Source organism: Glycine soja, chromosome 15 (assembly GCF_004193775.1).
Source record: "Glycine soja cultivar W05 chromosome 15, ASM419377v2, whole genome shotgun sequence".
In the NCBI taxonomy this organism is placed as follows: Eukaryota; Viridiplantae; Streptophyta; class Magnoliopsida; order Fabales; family Fabaceae; genus Glycine; species Glycine soja.
The window spans coordinates 12,081,202-12,099,829 of NC_041016.1; the positions used below are offsets into that span (position 1 = coordinate 12,081,202).

The 18,628-nt window shown below is 32.8% G+C and overlaps 3 protein-coding genes across 3 annotated transcripts; all 3 read left to right on the forward strand.

Annotated features, from left to right (window-relative positions):
• Positions 1–4,935: 4,935 nt before the first annotated feature.
• Positions 4,936–6,141, forward strand: LOC114387745 (pathogenesis-related protein 10-like). The gene is made up of 2 exons (XM_028347951.1): positions 4,936–5,282; positions 5,668–6,141. The coding sequence occupies exons 1-2, from the start codon at positions 5,102–5,104 to the stop codon at positions 5,958–5,960; spliced, it is 474 nt and encodes a 157-aa protein (XP_028203752.1). The 5' UTR covers positions 4,936–5,101; the 3' UTR covers positions 5,961–6,141.
• A 4,178-nt stretch (positions 6,142–10,319) lies between these two features.
• LOC114386845 (protein LlR18B-like) lies at positions 10,320–12,149 on the forward strand. Its single transcript, XM_028346897.1, has 2 exons — positions 10,320–10,608; positions 11,580–12,149. Exons 1-2 carry the CDS (start codon positions 10,428–10,430, stop codon positions 11,861–11,863), a joined length of 465 nt encoding a protein of 154 aa, XP_028202698.1. The 5' UTR covers positions 10,320–10,427; the 3' UTR covers positions 11,864–12,149.
• A 1,418-nt stretch (positions 12,150–13,567) lies between these two features.
• Positions 13,568–14,430, forward strand: LOC114386843 (nodulin-13-like). The gene is made up of 2 exons (XM_028346896.1): positions 13,568–13,855; positions 14,010–14,430. The coding sequence occupies exons 1-2, from the start codon at positions 13,675–13,677 to the stop codon at positions 14,294–14,296; spliced, it is 468 nt and encodes a 155-aa protein (XP_028202697.1). The 5' UTR covers positions 13,568–13,674; the 3' UTR covers positions 14,297–14,430.
• The last annotated feature ends 4,198 nt before the right edge of the window (positions 14,431–18,628 follow it).

An 18,628-nucleotide genomic window follows, 5' to 3' on the forward strand; every position in this document is an offset into this window, starting at 1 on the left:
ATATTAGTTAATTTTACATCTATTCATAGAATCAATCTATAATTAATGTAAAAAATTAATCAATATTTTTTTTTTTTTTACCAATGGGACAACATATACTTCTTCATGTTGTTTTACTAAAAAATTGGCCTTAGGTAGTACAGGAGGATTACGTGCTTATGGTTATGATCAATTTATGTAATATGAATTAAAATTTCTAATTTATTAAAAAAACTAATAACATGTATAAAAATTAGTGAGACTGTGATGATTTTGAATTACTTTATAATTTATTCTTCCTCTGCTTTTAGCATTTCCTCTTTCCTTCCATTTTTCTCAATGTCTACAACTTTTTCACTCCTCTCTCTCTACTGCAGGAGAATAAGTCAGAACCAAGTTTACTTACACCTTAATGAAAATGGTATATATGGCTTTATGTAGTTACCTGATAGGAGCATGCAAGTTCCTACGAAATTGTCCCTTCCTAATGCCCCTCCAAACATAATGTTGCGGTTGTCAAACCCATAAATAATTATCATAACTTAGTGCATATGCAGTTAAAAATATTATAGCATCCTTTTTAATATATATATATATATATATATATATATATATATATATATATATATATATATATATATATATAAATCATGATCCGTTGACAAAAATAATTTTTTCGTCAAATATAATTTTAAAACGAATTTCCAAACATACCTTTAATTAGAAGTTGATGTATCTTTACTATAAAAAATGTGAGTTCTTAACTGAAGTTTGAAAGAATGCTGCTATGTTACGTTTTAGTCCCTTGACTACATTCTTTAACTTGCATATCATTTTCTTCTTACCTCTTTATTTCCTTTTTATTATATTATTTATTTCCTTTTTATTATATTATTTATCAGTACTATCATTTTCTTTTTCTATATTTTCTCTTACTCTCTTTTCACTCAATTGCACACTTATTTTCACTCAATTGCACACTTATCAGGGTGCACATTTATCACCACTTTTACTTCTTCACCAAACCAGCACACATGAGCAGTGCACGGAACCCTAAACGGAATCACGTTTTGTTAGAACAAAAAAGAATGTGGATGAAAGTTTGAAAAAAAAAAGAAAAAAAGACTTCAAGTTCCACATCGCTCAGGATAAACACTTGAATAGTGTTTCACTCCCTATATATAGAGAGCTCATTTCTTCATTTTTCCTTACCCCAGTTGAGAAGCATTTCCTCAACTTTTCTTTCTCCCTCTCATATTTCAGCCGATGCATTTTCGGCAAACTTCTCTCTCTTTCTTTCTGTCGCTCTAAAATTACGGTTGGCTATAATAGTGACTTTTTAAGTCATATTTTCGGTTGGCTATAAGAGTGACTTTTCAAGTCATATTTTTTGGTTGACTATTAGAGTGACTTTTCAAGTCATATTTTTCAGTTGGCTATTAGAGTGACTTTTCAAGTCATATTTTCGGTTGGCTGTTAGAGTGACTTTTCAAGTCATATTTTCGGGTGGCTTTAGAGTGACTTTTCAAGTCATACAAGTGGGTGTAATTCTAGAAAAGGTTCCCTCAGTGCAGTGGAAATCTTATACAGTGATCTGAGCTGTTTTATCCTGGGGACGTCGTTGTTGATAGTCTGCTTGCACAATTTTTGGCAGTGCCATGAAACGTCTTAAAGAAAGCGACATTGTCCGTGACTCAGCCAGTAATTTTTTCGGTTTGCCATAAACTATTGTTCCAACAATTTTAAGACGTTTCGGTTCTGTTATGGCTACCGTAGATATTACTGGCTCGAACAACAATGACCTCAACAAACCTTTTAGGTTTGAAGGATATCATTTCAAACGTTGGAAACAAAAGATGATGTTTTCTATGAAAAAAGTTGTCTATGTTTTGAACACTGATATTCCAGTGATGTCTAAAGATGTTGAGAAGGAAGTGAAGGATAAAATGACTATGGAATTAGCTCTTTGGAATGAAAATGATTACCTATGCAATAATTTCATTCTGAATGGGTTAGCTGATGATCTCTATGATTATTATAGCCTATATAAGTTTGCCAAATTAGTTTGGCTGGCTTTGGAAAAGAAGTATGATACTGAGGAAGCTGGAACTAAAAAGTATGCTGTTAGCCGCTACCTCAAGTATCAAACGACTAATGATAATCAGTAGAGTCTCAATCCCATGAGATACAGAAAATTGCTCAAGAGTCATACATAGCTGTGATAACTAAGATTAATATGATTGGAGGATCAGATGGATGGTGGGTAGACACTGGCGCCTCTCGCCATGTCTACTATGATCGTGTTATGATTAAAACATACACGAATGTTGAAAATAAGATAAGAAAGTGTTGCTGAGAGATTCTCACACCACTACTGTTGCTGGAACTGGAGATGTTGAACTGAAGTTTACCTCTGGAAAGACTTTGATTCTCAAATATGTGATGCATACTCCAGAGATGAGAAAGAATCTGGTTTCTGATTTTCTTTTAAATTAAGGAATAGTGGGGGTACTTCATCTAGTCATCTTTCTGCTATTAATAGTGAAAATCTTGCACAACCAGAATCAGATATAGAGCCTCGAAGAGGTAAGAGAGCAAGAATTGCTAAAGATTATGGGCCCGATTATATGGCTTATACATTAGAGGAGGATCCATCAAACCTCCAAGAAGCTTTGTCTTCTTTGGATGCTGACTTGTGGCAAGAAGCCATTAATAATGAGATGGATTCTTTAGAATCTAACAAGACATGGCATTTAGTAGACTTACCTCCTGGCTGCAAATCAATTAGATGTGAAATCATTGTTGTGTAACAACTTTGATATGAAAGACCTCGGAGAAGTAAGTGTAATCCTTGGTATTAAGATTACTAGGTCAAAAGAGGGAATTTCTCTGGATCAATCTCACTACATTGAGAAGATCTTAAAGAAATATGACTACTTTGACTGTAAACCTGGTAGTACACCATATGATCCAAGTGTAAAAATGTTTAAGAACACTGGTGAAGGTATACGACAAACTTAGTACGCAAGTATCATTGGCAGCCTTAGGTATGCCACTGATTGTACTAGACCCGACATAGCCTATGTTGTGGGATTATTATGCAGGTTTACCAGTAGACCTAGTATGGAGCACTGACACGCTATTGAAAGGGTAATGAGGTACCTTAAAAGAACCATAAACCTTGGATTACATTATAAAAGGTTTCCCGCTATACTTGAAGGATACAACGATGCAGATTGGAACACTCTTTTAGATTATTCCAAAGCAACCAGCGACTATATATTTAACATAGCTGGTGGGGCTGTTTCTTGGAAGTCAAAGAAACAGACTATCTTAGCTCAGTCCACTATGGAATCTGAGATGATAGCACTAGCAACTGCCAATGAGGAAGCAAGTTGGCTGAGAAGCTTACTTGCAGAGATTCCGTTATGGAAAAGATCGATATCAGCTGTGTTGATCCATTGTGATAGTACCGTGGCTATTGAAAAAAAATTGAGAACCGTTATTACAATGGTAAGAAACGACAGATACGTTGTAAGCACAGTACTGTTAGAGAATTACTCTCAACAGGAGCTGTTAGAGTGGATCACGTACGCACTGATGGTAATTTAGCAGATCCTTTGACGAAAGGATTAGCTAGAGAGAAAGTCCATAACACTTCTAAAAGAATGAGACTATTGCCCTTACTGCGATGATCATTCATGATGGTAACCCGACCTAAATGACTGGAGATCCCAAGAACTAGGTTCAATGGGTAATAACAAGTTATGAAGTGATATAAGATGAATATGCTGTTATAAGTGAAAGCAGCATGATTCCTGAAGTAACAAGAGGATGAGTTATGAAAAAAAATTGTAATTCTTAATGAGATCTATACTCTATGTTGAGTGGAGTACCTAGGCTACAGGAGTACTCTTGATAGACTCACCTATGTGAATGTTGAAGTGAGGGCTACTTCATATGAAATTTTGGGCAAAAATTTCTAGAGCATTCACTATACCGGGATAGACGTGCATGACCTTTAACGCACGGGCTTTATAGAATACACCTATGAAAAGGTTGTGTGTCGTTTGATGTCGGAGATAGAGTTCAAGACTTCGAGTCACTCTAGTAAAATCTGAATCTTACTCACTATGCAAAGGTTCAAGTTGTATGACACCTTTGTTTATGCACAATTTTATGAAATTCTCGAAAATCTTCTTTTCAAATTTCAAGTGGCGGATTGTTAGAACAAAGGAGAATGTGGATGAAAGTTTGAAAAAAAGAAAGAAAAAAAAAAAGAAGAAAAAAAGGCTTCAAGTCCCACATCGCTCAGGATAAACACTTGAATAGCGTTTCACTCCCTATATATAGAGAACTCATTTCTTCATTTTTCCTTGCCCCAGTTGAGAAACATTTCCTCAACTTTTCTTTCTCCCTCCCATATTTCAGCCGATGCATTTCCGGTAAACTTCTCCCTCTTTCTTTCTGTCGCTCTAAAATTACGGTTGGCTATAATAGTGACTTTTTAAGTCATATTTTCGGTTGGATATAAGAGTGACTTTTCAAGTCATATTTTTTGGTTGGCTATTAGAGTGACTTTTCTAGTCATATTTTCGATTGGCTATAATAGTGACTTTTCAAATCATATTTTTCGGTTGGCTATTAGAGTGACTTTTCAAGTCATATTTTCGGTTGGCTGTTAGAGTGACTTTTCAAGTCATATTTTCGGGTGGCTTTAGAGTGACTTTTCAAGTCATACAAGAGGGTGTAATTCTAGAAAAGGTTCCCTTAGTGCAGTGGAAATCTTATACAGTGATCTAGGCTGTTTTATCCTGGGGATGTCGTGGTTGATAGTCTGCTTGCACAATTTTTGACAGTGCCACGAAACGTCTTAAAGAAAGCGATATTGTCCGTGACTCAGCCAGTAATTTTTTCGGTTTGCCATAAACTATTGTTCCAACACGTTTGCACCTAACCGGCACAGATGATCAGTGCATGCAGGCCACCCCAGACTGTTTTATAATGTCTACCCTATTCACAACTCAGAAACCACACTGAAAGCAACCAACATCAAACACTTTCTCACAACCGCATCACTAGTCCTCTGTGTTGATTTTCCACAACCATCATCATCATCATCATGGGTGTTGTTACTCACGAATACGACACCCCTGCCGATGTGCCTCCTACTAGGCTTTTCAAAGCCATGACACTAGATTTCCATAATCTCTTTCCAAAGATTGTGGATAGCATCCACGGTGTTGTATTCATAGAAGGAAGTGGTGGTCCTGGAACCATCAAGAAGATGACCATCATAGAAGGCCAGTAATTGAATGCTACCTTTTTCAATTAATTACACATAATATTTTATAAATACTTGGTCGACACTTATCATTTCTCTCTTTATATCTTTCTGTGTCACATTATGTTATTTATCATATTTATATTTTTTTTCTTCGTATTATGTGTTTATAATCAATGTTTTAAAAAACGTCCCACAATCGTGATTTGGACCACAACATCAAGGTGTTTTATCTGGGATTGCATCAGTCATATTTGTCTGTACTTTATTGCAATATCAACAAACTGATGAAATCGCAATAATACTATTGCGACCAATATTTAAAACCTTAATTATAATACATAGTACAAATTAATGAAATTAGTCATGATTTTAATTAGATGAATTAATGGGTGCATATGCAGGTGACAAAACAAAGTATGTGCTGCACAGAGTTGATGCAATTGATGAGGCAGCCTATGTATATAACTTCAGCATAATCGGGGGCACTGCCTTGGCTGACACATTGGAGAAGGTTTCATTTGAAAGCAAATTGGTGGAAGGCTCAAATGGAGGATCCATTAGGAAGGTACATGTCCAATTTTTCACCAAAGGCAATGCTACATTTAGTGAAGAGGAGGTGAAAGCTAACCAAGCCAAGGTCGAAGGGCTTGTAAAGCTTGTTGAAGGGTACCTTTTGGCAAATCCTGATTACTGAAGGTCTTTCTTGTTAGTAATTAAGAGCTTGGCTATGGTGCAAAGTAATAAGCTAGCCTTGATGGATCTGCAAGCTCAGCACCAAGGCTTTCTTCTTCTATGATATCTTTTATTTATTTTTGTTCTTTATTAAAACATGGGCAATTAATCATAGATTAATAATTTAATAGTTTTTTTTTTAACTTTCTTCAGCTTTTGACTAATACATATGTCCTTTGCATTTGCTGCAAATTGATGTGTTGCCGCTTGCGAGTTGGGTAGAAGATAAGCTATAACATAAGACAGACAAAAAGAAACAAAGAAATTAAGGATATAATTATTCAAGTTATTGCTAATGGTTTAGTGAGAAAAAATTAGAAAATTAAAATTCGGATTGATAATTCACTGTCATATGGGACTGATTGGAGCTAATGGGATGCTGGGAAAATTTATCTGAAAATAGAGAAGAAGGTTGAACAAATTAATGCAAGAAAATTTAAAGATTATTTTAATAATCTTGTTATTGGTGTAAAATATTCATTAATTTTATTGGTATCTAATTTTTATTGTCCTTCTTTGTTAAGATTTTTTTTCTTATTTACAATTTTTTACAATTTTTTCATCTATAAAACTTAGTCTCAAAATTTAATTTTATTTAAGAAAACAGAGTTCACTAATTCAATCTAAACTAACGACTTGATGCTAAAAATTTGAAGACTTAAGTACTAATTAGCAATTAGGAACCCAAATAACTAATTTAAATTAAGAAAAAAATACAAACAATGATTAATTATTAATTTTTCATCTAATGACACTGTGTTAAAGGTTTTTTTTTGTAATTAAAAGGTTTTTAGATCATTTATAATAAATTTTACAAAAACGAATATGCAAAATGTAACTTAAATGAAGCTAGTTTTAACTAAAAAACCTTAGATAAATTCTAAGAGGGGGTATTTATAATGTTTTAAATTTTAAAATTCTAAAATTCTAAATATATTATTTTTATTTAAATTCTTTGAAATAATTTTTTTTAATTTACTTAGTATTTTTAGAAATTTTATGAACAAAATAAGACTTATTTTTGTGCAAAATTTGAATAAAGGGAAAATTGTTATCTAACATTTAGAAAATTCTATTATAAAACTAAAGTAATATATTTGAATGATATTTATAAATTTTTCTAGAATTAAGAGTTATTAGAGTTATTTGAATTAAATATTCATATTCTAGTATTTTACTTCTATTAAGGGTAAAATGATCATTTTATATTATAAATGATTTTTAAAATTTTGGAAAATTTTTTTAGGGGTTTAAAATGGCAACATTTTTCTTCAATAACACTTTTAAAGTGGAATTTGATCAGTTGAATTTATTATGTATTTTCTAATTTTAATAGTTTTATGAATATGGATATTTTTGTAAATTCCAAATTTTATATAAAGTAAATTTCAAAATTTAATATTCATAGAAAATGTTTAATTATAGTTAAATGAAATTATTTAAGTTTAAAAGTGAAAATAACTTGCATAAAATTTAATAAGGTATGTTATTTGTCAAAGAAAAAATGATTGAACGTTGGAAAGAAGAGTGACAACGAAATTTTTCAAGGAAAATTTTCGAAGTGTTGAAACCTTGATTAAGAGGTGGTAAAAATTTGCTTGTACACTATGGAGGGCTATAATGAGGTGTATAACATTCCGTTTTTTCACTCACTCTCTCTCTCTCTCTATAATCATTAAATATTTTATTTTGTTAATTTTAATTAAATAATTAATTTGGGAAAAGTGGTTGGGCCTAGGTACGGGTTTTATGAGTAAAAATGTTTTTAAAGCCTTTCATGTTGGGCCTTAGTCCCTTGCATCTATTGCTTGTCATGGAAAGCTTCTTTCAAGTTAAGGGAGGAGTGATTCCGAGTGAGATTGTCTCGCTCATGGGTATGACTATGGTGGTGCGTCACAGGGTTAGTTCTAGACCACAATTTAGTTGTGTATGTTTAGGTTTTGATTTGTATATTCGGAAGCACTTTTTTTATTAGTGTTGTGATTTGATTATATGAATTTTTGGTTGTGTTATGTTTTTCTTCTTTTGTTCCAATTAGGATTTTTTTTATGGGTTATGAAGGATTGTGTGTGGGCTGGGAGTTATTGAATCAATTGAATGTTAGGGATGTAGTAAAAGTGTTTTAGAATTTTTTTTCGATGTTTAAAAGGCGTGGGACCCATGAAAAACCTTCCCATTTGCAATCTTATGTTTCTACAAAATTGTGTAGGTTTCACAATGGCCATGTGAGAATGTACTTCAGTTAACATTCTTTGCAGTTGGATACGCTAAGAGACAAAACATTTAACTAGGAATCCGAGTTATATGAATAGCGAATGTGAAATCAACGGAAAAAAAACATGCTTTAGGTTGCCAATTTTGAAACTTTGCCGTCCTTGAACTCTTGGTGCTTTTGCTTTAGCTTTCCATCTTTTCTGTCTTATCTTCATATGTCACAACTTCTTCAATCTTAATGTGTAACATGATGCATCAAGTCGAAAATATATTAAAATTGAATTATATACATCATCTTAATTTTTTTCCCTTATTAAAAAATTAATATTTCAGAAAAATTAATAGTATGGAGAATATTTTTCTTATTAATGTGTTATTTTTTAATTAAGTGTGTATTTGGTTTAATGTTAAAGAAATAATTTTGAATTTTTGTATACATTTTTACATATTTGAATTCCTACAAAAGAATAATTCAGACTTAATTTTAGATTGAAATAACTTTGAATAGTTGCACTAGATCCAAAATTGTATATTGAATTTTACTCTCAACTTAATTTTATAATAAAATATTTACATATAAACCACATCACAAAATCAATTTTACAAAATTAATTTTGACAAAATCCATTCAAACACAACTAAAAGATAAGAAACAAGACATGAAGGGGGAATCTGAATTTGATCCATTAAAGCACTCTATGAATAAGGTTAATGTGCTAAGGACATCTAATTTTATATAGTATGATTTCGTTGTCGGTAAATATACTAGTACAAAAGTTTATTGTCTATACGTGAACAGTTTATTTATAAATTTTTTCTCGTCAATTTCGCGATGACTAAGTCAAAGTTCGATGAAAGCTTAGGTCCATTGATAAAAAATAAAAAAGGAATTGCGAATTTGCGAAAATTGATTTGCTTTTTTTTAAAAAAAATATAAAACTATTTATTTTATCAAAAAAAATTTTTTTAGAAAAAAATTTGAAACAAATGAACCCATTATTATATATTCACATTTCAAATATTAATTTAAGTAAGTTTTATTTATGTATATATCTTTAATTTAATCTAAATTAATTTAGATTGGTTAACTAATCCAACTACTTTTATAACGAGAGAATAATTCTTAGGATATTTTAATTTTTTAATTTTTAAGCGTCGGTGACATCGAACTTTTTAAATCATTTTGGATATTAAAATTAGTTCTAAATATACCTATCATTTAGTGGATCAATCGCTTCAATTAATCCATCGGGTGTTGTCTTTAAGCTGTTTGAATCTTAAAGTCCAATTTCCAGTTTAAAGTTTTGGTGCTACTCTTTAATCTGAATTAAAGTCTTACTTTAATAATCTTCATAGTAAATCTTTATATTAAAATTTAATATAAATTACGAAAAATAAAATTTTAATTTTAAAAGCCCACAAAAAATTACATCTAAGTATTTCATTTTCATTAGACGTTTGATTTGTCTCAACTACTTGCGCTGGATTATTCTCTTAATCTCGTTGGGCGCTTGATTTCATCGAACTCCACCAAACGAAGCTTAGTTTGGTGAATTCTGCTTAAATTTGAGTTTGGACATTTTATGGTTCAATCACTCTGATATTTGACTTTCTGGTAAGATTATGATACAAGCCCACAAGCATTGATCTTTTATATAGAAATTAAACATTATTAATTGAATTACACTCATTTGAAAAATGAGTTGAGTTTGGTATCTTACACCATGTGGAAGCCTATATTCTCCTTAAACATCTTTTTGCAACACAAACGTCATCAACGCACTATTGTTAATTTATAGATGAAAAATTATACGTGGACCCTATGGTTAGTTTTTAAGTATTAAAAAAAGCTTCATTATTGTTAGCCTTTAGTTTAACTTAGATGAATTTTATTAAGATATTCTTCTCTTTTTGACTAATTCTTAGTCTTCATTTCCCGGCCAATCCCATTAAAAATTTGCCAAATACGACACAAGGATTGACACGTTAATTAATAAACATCACGATCATCACCAACCCACACCACAGTGAACTTGTTCAGCTAACTAAGTAGCATTTATGAGTAAGAATTGTAGGTTGTGTGGCTATAAATACCATCCCTCCCTATGCCATAAACCGCATCACAAACTAATTAAAGTGTGTTATATTATTCATATACCACTCTCCTTATCTTGTAGTATTAGTTAATTTGCATTCTTTTGTTTCTCTATCGATCATGGGTGTTTTTGCTTACGATGAAGAAAACTCCTCCACCGTGGCTCCGGTTACTCTCTACAAAGCTCTGACGAAAGATGCCGACACCATCATCCCAAAGATTATTGGTGCCATCCAAAGTATTGAAATTGTTGAAGGAAATGGAGGACCCGGAACCGTCAAGAAGATAACCGCTAATGAAGGTCAGTGTATATATATATACTTTTTTTTTTTATATATCAGTGATCGCATTAAAATTTAAACCTATGATCTTAGACATATTATTTTAATTTCCTACAACTATATTAGTGAGTTAGGTCAGTTTATGTATATATATCAGAGGCATAATATTCGGTGAGTTAATCTTAAGTATGCAGTCACACTAGAATGATTTTATTAATATAATATTAATTATTCGTTTTAATTATGTGTTAACTTGTTTCTTGCTCATATATACTTTTAGCTTAAAATATTTGTATAAATATATAGCGAGAGGAGTCTATTTTGATTATGCATGAATTTAAATATATTTTGATATTTTATTATAATAATATGATCAAACTAATTCTTATGTAAGGATATGCACGATTTCTTAGTTTTACATAAAATCAAAATAAATTTAATTAATTCTTAATCAATTATATATATTAAATTCAAAATTAAGTTTTTATGTTGTCAAAACTAGTCTCGAACTAGCTTCTAAATAAAAATGATTTCTAAAAGTTCAATTTTAAAATTAAATCTTGTTAAAGATAAACTGAATTTAAAATCTATTTTAATCAAAACTATTTTTATAATCAATTAATTGAACTACTTATTATGTTTGATTTAAATTTTTTGTTTTTGTTTTCAATTAGCTTACGTTATCAGATATTTTTAAATTTAATTTAAGGTTTGTTTGAATAAACTTTTATCAAAAACTTATAAGAAAAGAATTTTTTTTAAAAAAATATGAAATAAATTATTTCATAAGCTAAAATTAATTTTTACTTCAAATAATTTCTAGAAATTTTTTCATATTAACTTATTCAAAATTTTATTTTTAATAAAGGGTCAGTTAAATTTTTGAACCCATATATGCTGAATGGAACAAGCTGATCATGATAAATAATATTTTTTAACTTTTTTTATAGGTCAACTCGTCCTGTTCTGCTATTAACGTGTCTTTAAGTAGGATATATGTTAATAGCAAGACGAGATGCAATCGACGAGGCTAACTTGGTATACGACTACAGCATAGTGGGAGGGACGGGGTTGCATGAAAGTTTGGAGAAAGTTACATTCCAGACAAAGGTGGCTCCTGGCCCTGATGGTAATGGCTCCATCGCCAAGGCCACTCTCACATTCCACACCAAAGGTGTTGCACCCCTCTCAGATGCAGTGCGTGATGAGACAAAGGCCAGGGGTGCTGGAATTTTCAAGGCCATTGAGGGCTACGTTTTGGCAAATCCTGCTTAATGATTCATGCCAAATAATAATTATATAAAGCTTATCTGGTTGTTGGAGTTCATTAATTTGTATCATGTGGCTTGTTCGGTTTTTAATTCATTTCCTTGTGAGTTGTGAGCAAGTGTCGGTTTTATATATAAGTAACATTTTTGAAGTGTTACTATTATGTCGGTGAATTTGGTTGAGTATACGTATGAGCATCTACGTGTGTTCTGTGTTGGTGTTGACGTCTTTCGTCATTTGTATTCTGTAATAAATATATTACTATAATCGAAAGGCATTGAATCTTAGTATATTGCATTTTCTCTTTCTGCTAATATATTTTGGGCCGAGCAGATTATGCATTTAATTTGCTCCACAAAGAAATTCAACTATCTAGCTATGTTCCCAACTGTGCAACCAGCTATTCAATTCAGCAACCTCCAACTACACATGCATATTTATCATCTTGATATTTTGTTATTAAAAGATAAGAAAAATTGTACAAAAATATTTGATGGACATCTATTAATCTATCTAATACCTAGAGAGAAAGATAAAAATAAGAAAAAAAAATATAAATATAATAGGATTTATAATTTGACATGAAGAAAGATAAAGAAAAATAAAAATATTAATAAAATATTTAAACTTTAAAAAATATTTGTGTATCACTATTCAAAATTGTATGGAGAAGAGTTTTGTGTATATATCATCCAAAACTATATATCTATTATTTTCTTCGGTCTATCCTTTTCCTTTTTCTCAAGAAATGACTGTATTTGATAATTCAAGACTACTGATATGTTTATGGTCTATCTAATCTAGGATGGAAATCACATGTTCCCGGAACTTGTCTCCATCATGTCTTAGATTATAGTGAGGTGGCAATTTAATTGAGATGACATTTTTTGATTGGTGGAACATGATTGAGAGACACTAAATTTCCGTCCAAGCATTTAATTTATACGTGATATGTACTCGAGTTTTTTAATTAACGAAAAAATACAAATAACATATATTGCATCATGTTACCTAAAATTTTACTTAAAAGAAATTCTGCCCTTTATCACTTGGAATAATAAATATTGACCAGGCATATTCCTTTTATCATGTTATAATAGGAAAGTATATATAGACAATTTAATTACTATAATTCATTAGTATTTTTGTAAGATATATTAAACTTGAATTTCCCCCATAAACGTACATGTGTAAAAGATCAAAGAACATCCAGATGTCTTGGTTTCACAAGAGAGAATAGCCATATTTTACGGAGTATTATTTCATTTTTTTAATATATATATATATATATATATATATATATATATATATATATATATAAAAGAAGTTTAATTGACCTGATTTGGACACGTAGCATTTCCCCCAAAAAACAAAAGCATAATCTCTTAATCATTGATACAAGATAGACTTTACTGTATATTATAAATAAATATACGTGTACTATGTATATCAGCTTATATATGCACTACGAACTTTGATTCATAGATAAAGAAGGCATTAAACAATTTGACAAGTCATCTAGAAGGGCCTGGTTCCTTCTAAAGGTCGCCTCATTTAATTTGACTGTTTAATTAATTTATTCATTACATCGGCAGATTATTTTTAAAGTATTCAGACGTATTAATAATTAATTGAACATTGAGTTTGCGTATTAATTAGGGGAACTTCCAAGTTCCCAGTAACCCGGCAACGCCTATAAAATGCCATATCCACAGTCCACAAACTCACTCAATCAGAGCAAATTAAGCAATTTACAAACCCTAGTTCTCGTATATATTCTTCTTCTTTGCATCAATCCTTTGTCTCAAATTAAAATCATGGGAATTGTCACTACTGAATGCGAGCAAGTTTGTGCCGTGGCTCCTGCAAGGCTATACAAAGCCATGGCCTTCGATTTTAACAATGTTATGCCAAAAGCTATCCCAAATTTTGTTAAGAGTGCTGAAATCATTGGAGACGGAGGGCCGGGATCTATTAAGAAGCTCGTTCTTGTTAACGGTAAATTAAGTTTAATTTTGAAATTAAATTTATATTAATTTTATAGATGGAACAATTAGTCATTTTATGATTGTTTTCTAACTCATGGTGCCATGTGTTTGAGCTTATACCAATTAATAGAATGTGATAATTTATGGTTTATGAATTGGACTAGGATATGTGAATCAAAAGGTGGATGTGGTGGACGAAGAAAATTATGTGTACCACTACACGGTAGATGAAGGCAGTGTTTTATCAGATCTATTGGAGAAGGTGTGTTATGAGTATAAATTGGTGGCAAGTCTTGATGGAGGAGGATGCATCATCAAATCTACAGTCAAATATTACACCAAAGACGATACACAACTCTCAGAAGAGTTTTTGAAGGATAACAAGGAAAAATCTGCTGCGTTCACCAAGGCTGTTGTGGATTATCTTCTAGCTAATCCCAATTACAACTAAAACATGTTGATTGTGGTGCTTACGTTATGTGTTCTCTCAGTTGTCATGCATGTAGCTTCAATTACTAGTAGCTATTTGTGTGTATACATCATAATGAATAATATCGATCAAGACGCTTATTTGTGACATGATAATTGGTTATTGTTGTTGAAAAACTTTTTCTTGTCTCTAATATTCGTTACAGTTGATAATTTGTTAGTGGGGGTTAATTTAGGAAACTGAAAATAAATCTAAAATATGTCTATTCTGTTCTTTTATAATTGTGTAATACCAATCTATTTTTCTAGGATAATTGTATAATAATTAATAAGGAAATATGCAAATACAATAGACCCTATTTATTTTTTAGAAAAGTCACCTCACAACAACCAAAGAATGTACAAGAAAGGGAAAGGTGAGGAGGAAAGACAATCAATTTCCAGAGTCAAGAAAAGAATAAAGAATGCGAGAAAGACATCAAAATTTATATCATGAATATAAAAGTCTTTAACCCTTTATCATTAAAATATTAAAGATATTTCTTTTTTGAATTGAACTCTAGAAATAGAAATACAACACGTCTACACCTTATGGATTTATGATGATTGTTTTTGTCACAATATGATCAAACGCTACTCTTTTATGTCAAATGGTCCTTGTTGCTCCTCTTTTTTTTTTCACTTTATTTGAGTGATGTGATATGGAAAGAGGATACCTGTAAAAGATACTATGACGTTCAAGTAAGGATTCGATTTAAAGTAATAAATACGGATAATAAAATGTGCATTCAATGAATAGTGGTTTTTACCTAGGGCTCTATCCTTTTTATACCAACCTTATTGGGCCTTGAACCTTGGGCTTGTGTGCACTAATTACCATCTAGGTAATTTGTCCTCTAAGCAGGATTAGGTGCCTTAATCCTATGATTATTAGTAAATGTGACAATTGCCTCGTGCGGGTCCAAATAGGTACTTGGCTACCATGGCCTAATACTTATTCGGTATGTTGCTTTGGTCTCTTATGGGGTCGAATAGATACTCGGTGTCCTATCTAGTATACGTTCCCCCAAGCTTTTTTTAGTCTATGATGACCGAGAAGGACAAATTAGTTAAAAGGTTAGTTACATTAGTTAGGAAGTTGGTTACTCTGATTAGCTTTATAAGCTCTATTGTACCCTTGTAAAATGATCTATCTCATTTTAATACAATTCTATTTTTAAGTTTTGTAATTTTTTTCTAATTCTCTCTTCTCTCTTGAGCTCAATCATGTTTACTAAATACTAACAGTATAAAATGGACAGAGTGGTGTTGATCAATCTGATTATCTCACACATCATAACATGCAGAAAACTTGAAACAAAAGTATTTGGTGGAACTGATTTTCATGCATCATAGACTTCTTTAAGTGTTTTGAAACTGATTTTCATTTGGAAGGAACAATTTTATCTTAATAATCAGCAACTTTTTGATATCTACAAATGCTTGCAGTCAGATATGGAAATAACTAACCCAGTAAGGTCACCCAAGTAGTGAGAGTAATCAATATTTTGCACAAGGTATCAAAATTTGTTGTCGCAGATACACAATCCCAAATAACTTGTTACCCACAAACCAATTCATGGTTTTGTACATAAACCAACGAAATATGCTTCACTCCTTGTGGAAGCTTCATTTCAACCAAAGCCAATTTCTCATTAAGAAGCTAAAACATAAGGTTCTACACATGCACTTGTCCAAAAGCTAAAACTAACTTATGATAAACCTAATAAGAAAGTAGAAAATGAAACACAGAGAAAAATCAAAGAGAGGAAAAAAGAAACCTTACAAGATGAGAAGGCTAGGGTTTCGTTTGGCCTTCGAGGATGATTACAGGGTTTATTATAACTGCTCGAGCCTCTCACAAATAGTGGCCAAATATGTTTCACCTTTGAGTCACGGGGTGTGCCGGCCGGCGCAGAAGGGAGAGTACCAAAGAGGTGACTGAGGCAAGTGAGGTGACTGAAGCGGTGATGAAAGCTGTGTAGGGCAACTGAGTGAAGAAGCTAGGTCCTCAATGAGGTCTGAAATGCGAGTGAGGTCCACAATAACACGACAATATTCAAACGAGTGAGGTCACTGAGTGCCACGTGACTAGCTACATCCTGCACACACCACATTGGTCTTCACGAAACACAAGTTGTGGAAGTTTCAGATTTCTTATTTGAGTACGGCTTTCTACAGCACCGTTGTCGTTTTTTAACTGATAATTATGAAACTGCCACCACGTGTTATACTACAACGGTTATTTTTGACCGATGTCGTTACTGTGTTGTTAAAACTACTTTTTTCTAGTAGTGACTTTATGTGAAATCGTCTGTTTTCAGCATTTGAATCCATTTGATAGGTGTTTGATTTTGGACCGTCAATTCCTGGCGATGCTTGTGCTTCCCTAAAGGGTCATCGCCCTATTATTAGATTGTGGTCTGACACCACATCTCTTCAACTACCCACATTGGTAATTGAAACGCCCCTTCATTCCAAATATAGATCTTTGTTAATCTAAATGTTGAGATTCGTGTTGGGTTTGGGCACGTTGAAGGCCCATCACCTATAAAAGGGGGCACTGTAATGTTGTCGACCTTACATAACTTCTAATTTTTTCTTTTCTTAGCCAAATAATGTATTTTAGTCTTTCTTTTTGAAGGTTTGCTTGTAAAATTAGTAATAATGGTTTTGGCAGAGGCTTTGTCAAGGGAGACTGAAGGGGTTGGCTTTGAGGTTTAGGGGTTGAACGAGGAGGTTCTGGAGGTGTCCTCTAATACTTCCGTCTCGATGATGATTTCTTCAGCCTCTACTCCAGAAAAGGATTCGTCTTCCACTAGCAGTGGAGAATTTAGCAAATTCTCGACCTTCTTGAACCAACTTCCTAAGAGGGTGGTCGATAACATTGAAAAGGTTCCGGATGTGGGAACGAGATTCTGAGGCCTCCTTCTCCGGAAGCCAGGGAGATGGAGGTGAGTTCCCCTGACTCTTCTGATGAAGTGGTACCAAAGAAACGTCGGTGCGTGTTGACAGAGAAAAGGTATGCCCTCTGATAAACCTTTCGGGTTACACATGGATCAATAAGGAAGTGGGAACCTTCTTTTCTTGCTATAACGACAAGTCAAACATCATAAATCTTCTTAGTTGGCTTCTCATTAGTTCTATCCTAGAAGGCGAACACTGTCTAATTACACTTTAGACAGTTCGGTCAGGCGTTACTCCTCCACCCGAGTTTGCATTTATGAATAAAGAGTCGAAGAACAGGGATGTTTTTTATACGTACGAATTCCTATTCCAAGATCTGCATGTGAGGGTGCCCTTTAATGATTTCAACATGGGTATCCTCCACATTTTGAATGTGGCTCCATCTTAGTTACATCCGAACGGATGGGCTGTCATACAAGCATTTTGGGCCTTGTGTTTGTATTTATATACTTATATTAAGGTCACCCCGAGCTTGTTTCTTCATTATTTTTGTTGTCAGCCACACAAAAAGGCGTGATGGATGTCTCTAATATGGATTCTGTCTCACCCCCTCTATCGAGCATTCACTTTTTCATACAAAAAAATAATTCAAGAGCAACTACTTTAAAGTAACAATAAGTCTGGTTACTAGGAAAAACTTTTTCTTAAACATGAGAGGGAAACCGTTGTTCCCGTTTATTAGCAACAATGTCCTGGCTAGTATGACAAGTACTCCAAGAAGCATCTGACCGATGAAGAACTCCGAGACCTCGCCTTCCTCAAATCTTTCCCTGCCTGACCATTAGTTTCACTTCTTTGGTCTCCGAATCCTATTCGGGATCTTGAGGGTTAGTTGTTTTTCCTTTACACACATGCCAATTTTTTGCTCACACTTGCAACTTACTATTTTAGCTTGTTTCAAGGATCATGGCTCAAGCTTGTGCATACATGGTGACATTCCACCTAGCTCAAACAAACTGTGTTTCTTTTTTTGCCAGTAATGTTGTCCTCGTGACCCTACTGCTAAGGATCCCAAGGGAAAGGACAAACATAAGAATAAGAAGCAAATCCGTGATCATAAGAGTGGCTTGAAGGAACCTTCCAACACAAAGATCCTGAGCATAAAGAGTCGAAGAGGATGAAGCAACAATTGCTGGAGTTTCCTTTGGCCAACCTGTTGTCGTCCTTTTCGGCCTTGATGAATCAAGGATTCTTTGTCAAGGAGTTTGCTTCGAACTGTCTTGTCGATCCGAGCCTTATTTTGGATCATGGCGTCACATGTTGAATGAGAATGATGATGCGGCCAATTGGGCAAATTTATTGGCCTTCCCATTGAAGGCGACAACAATTGCTCAACACCTTTAATGTT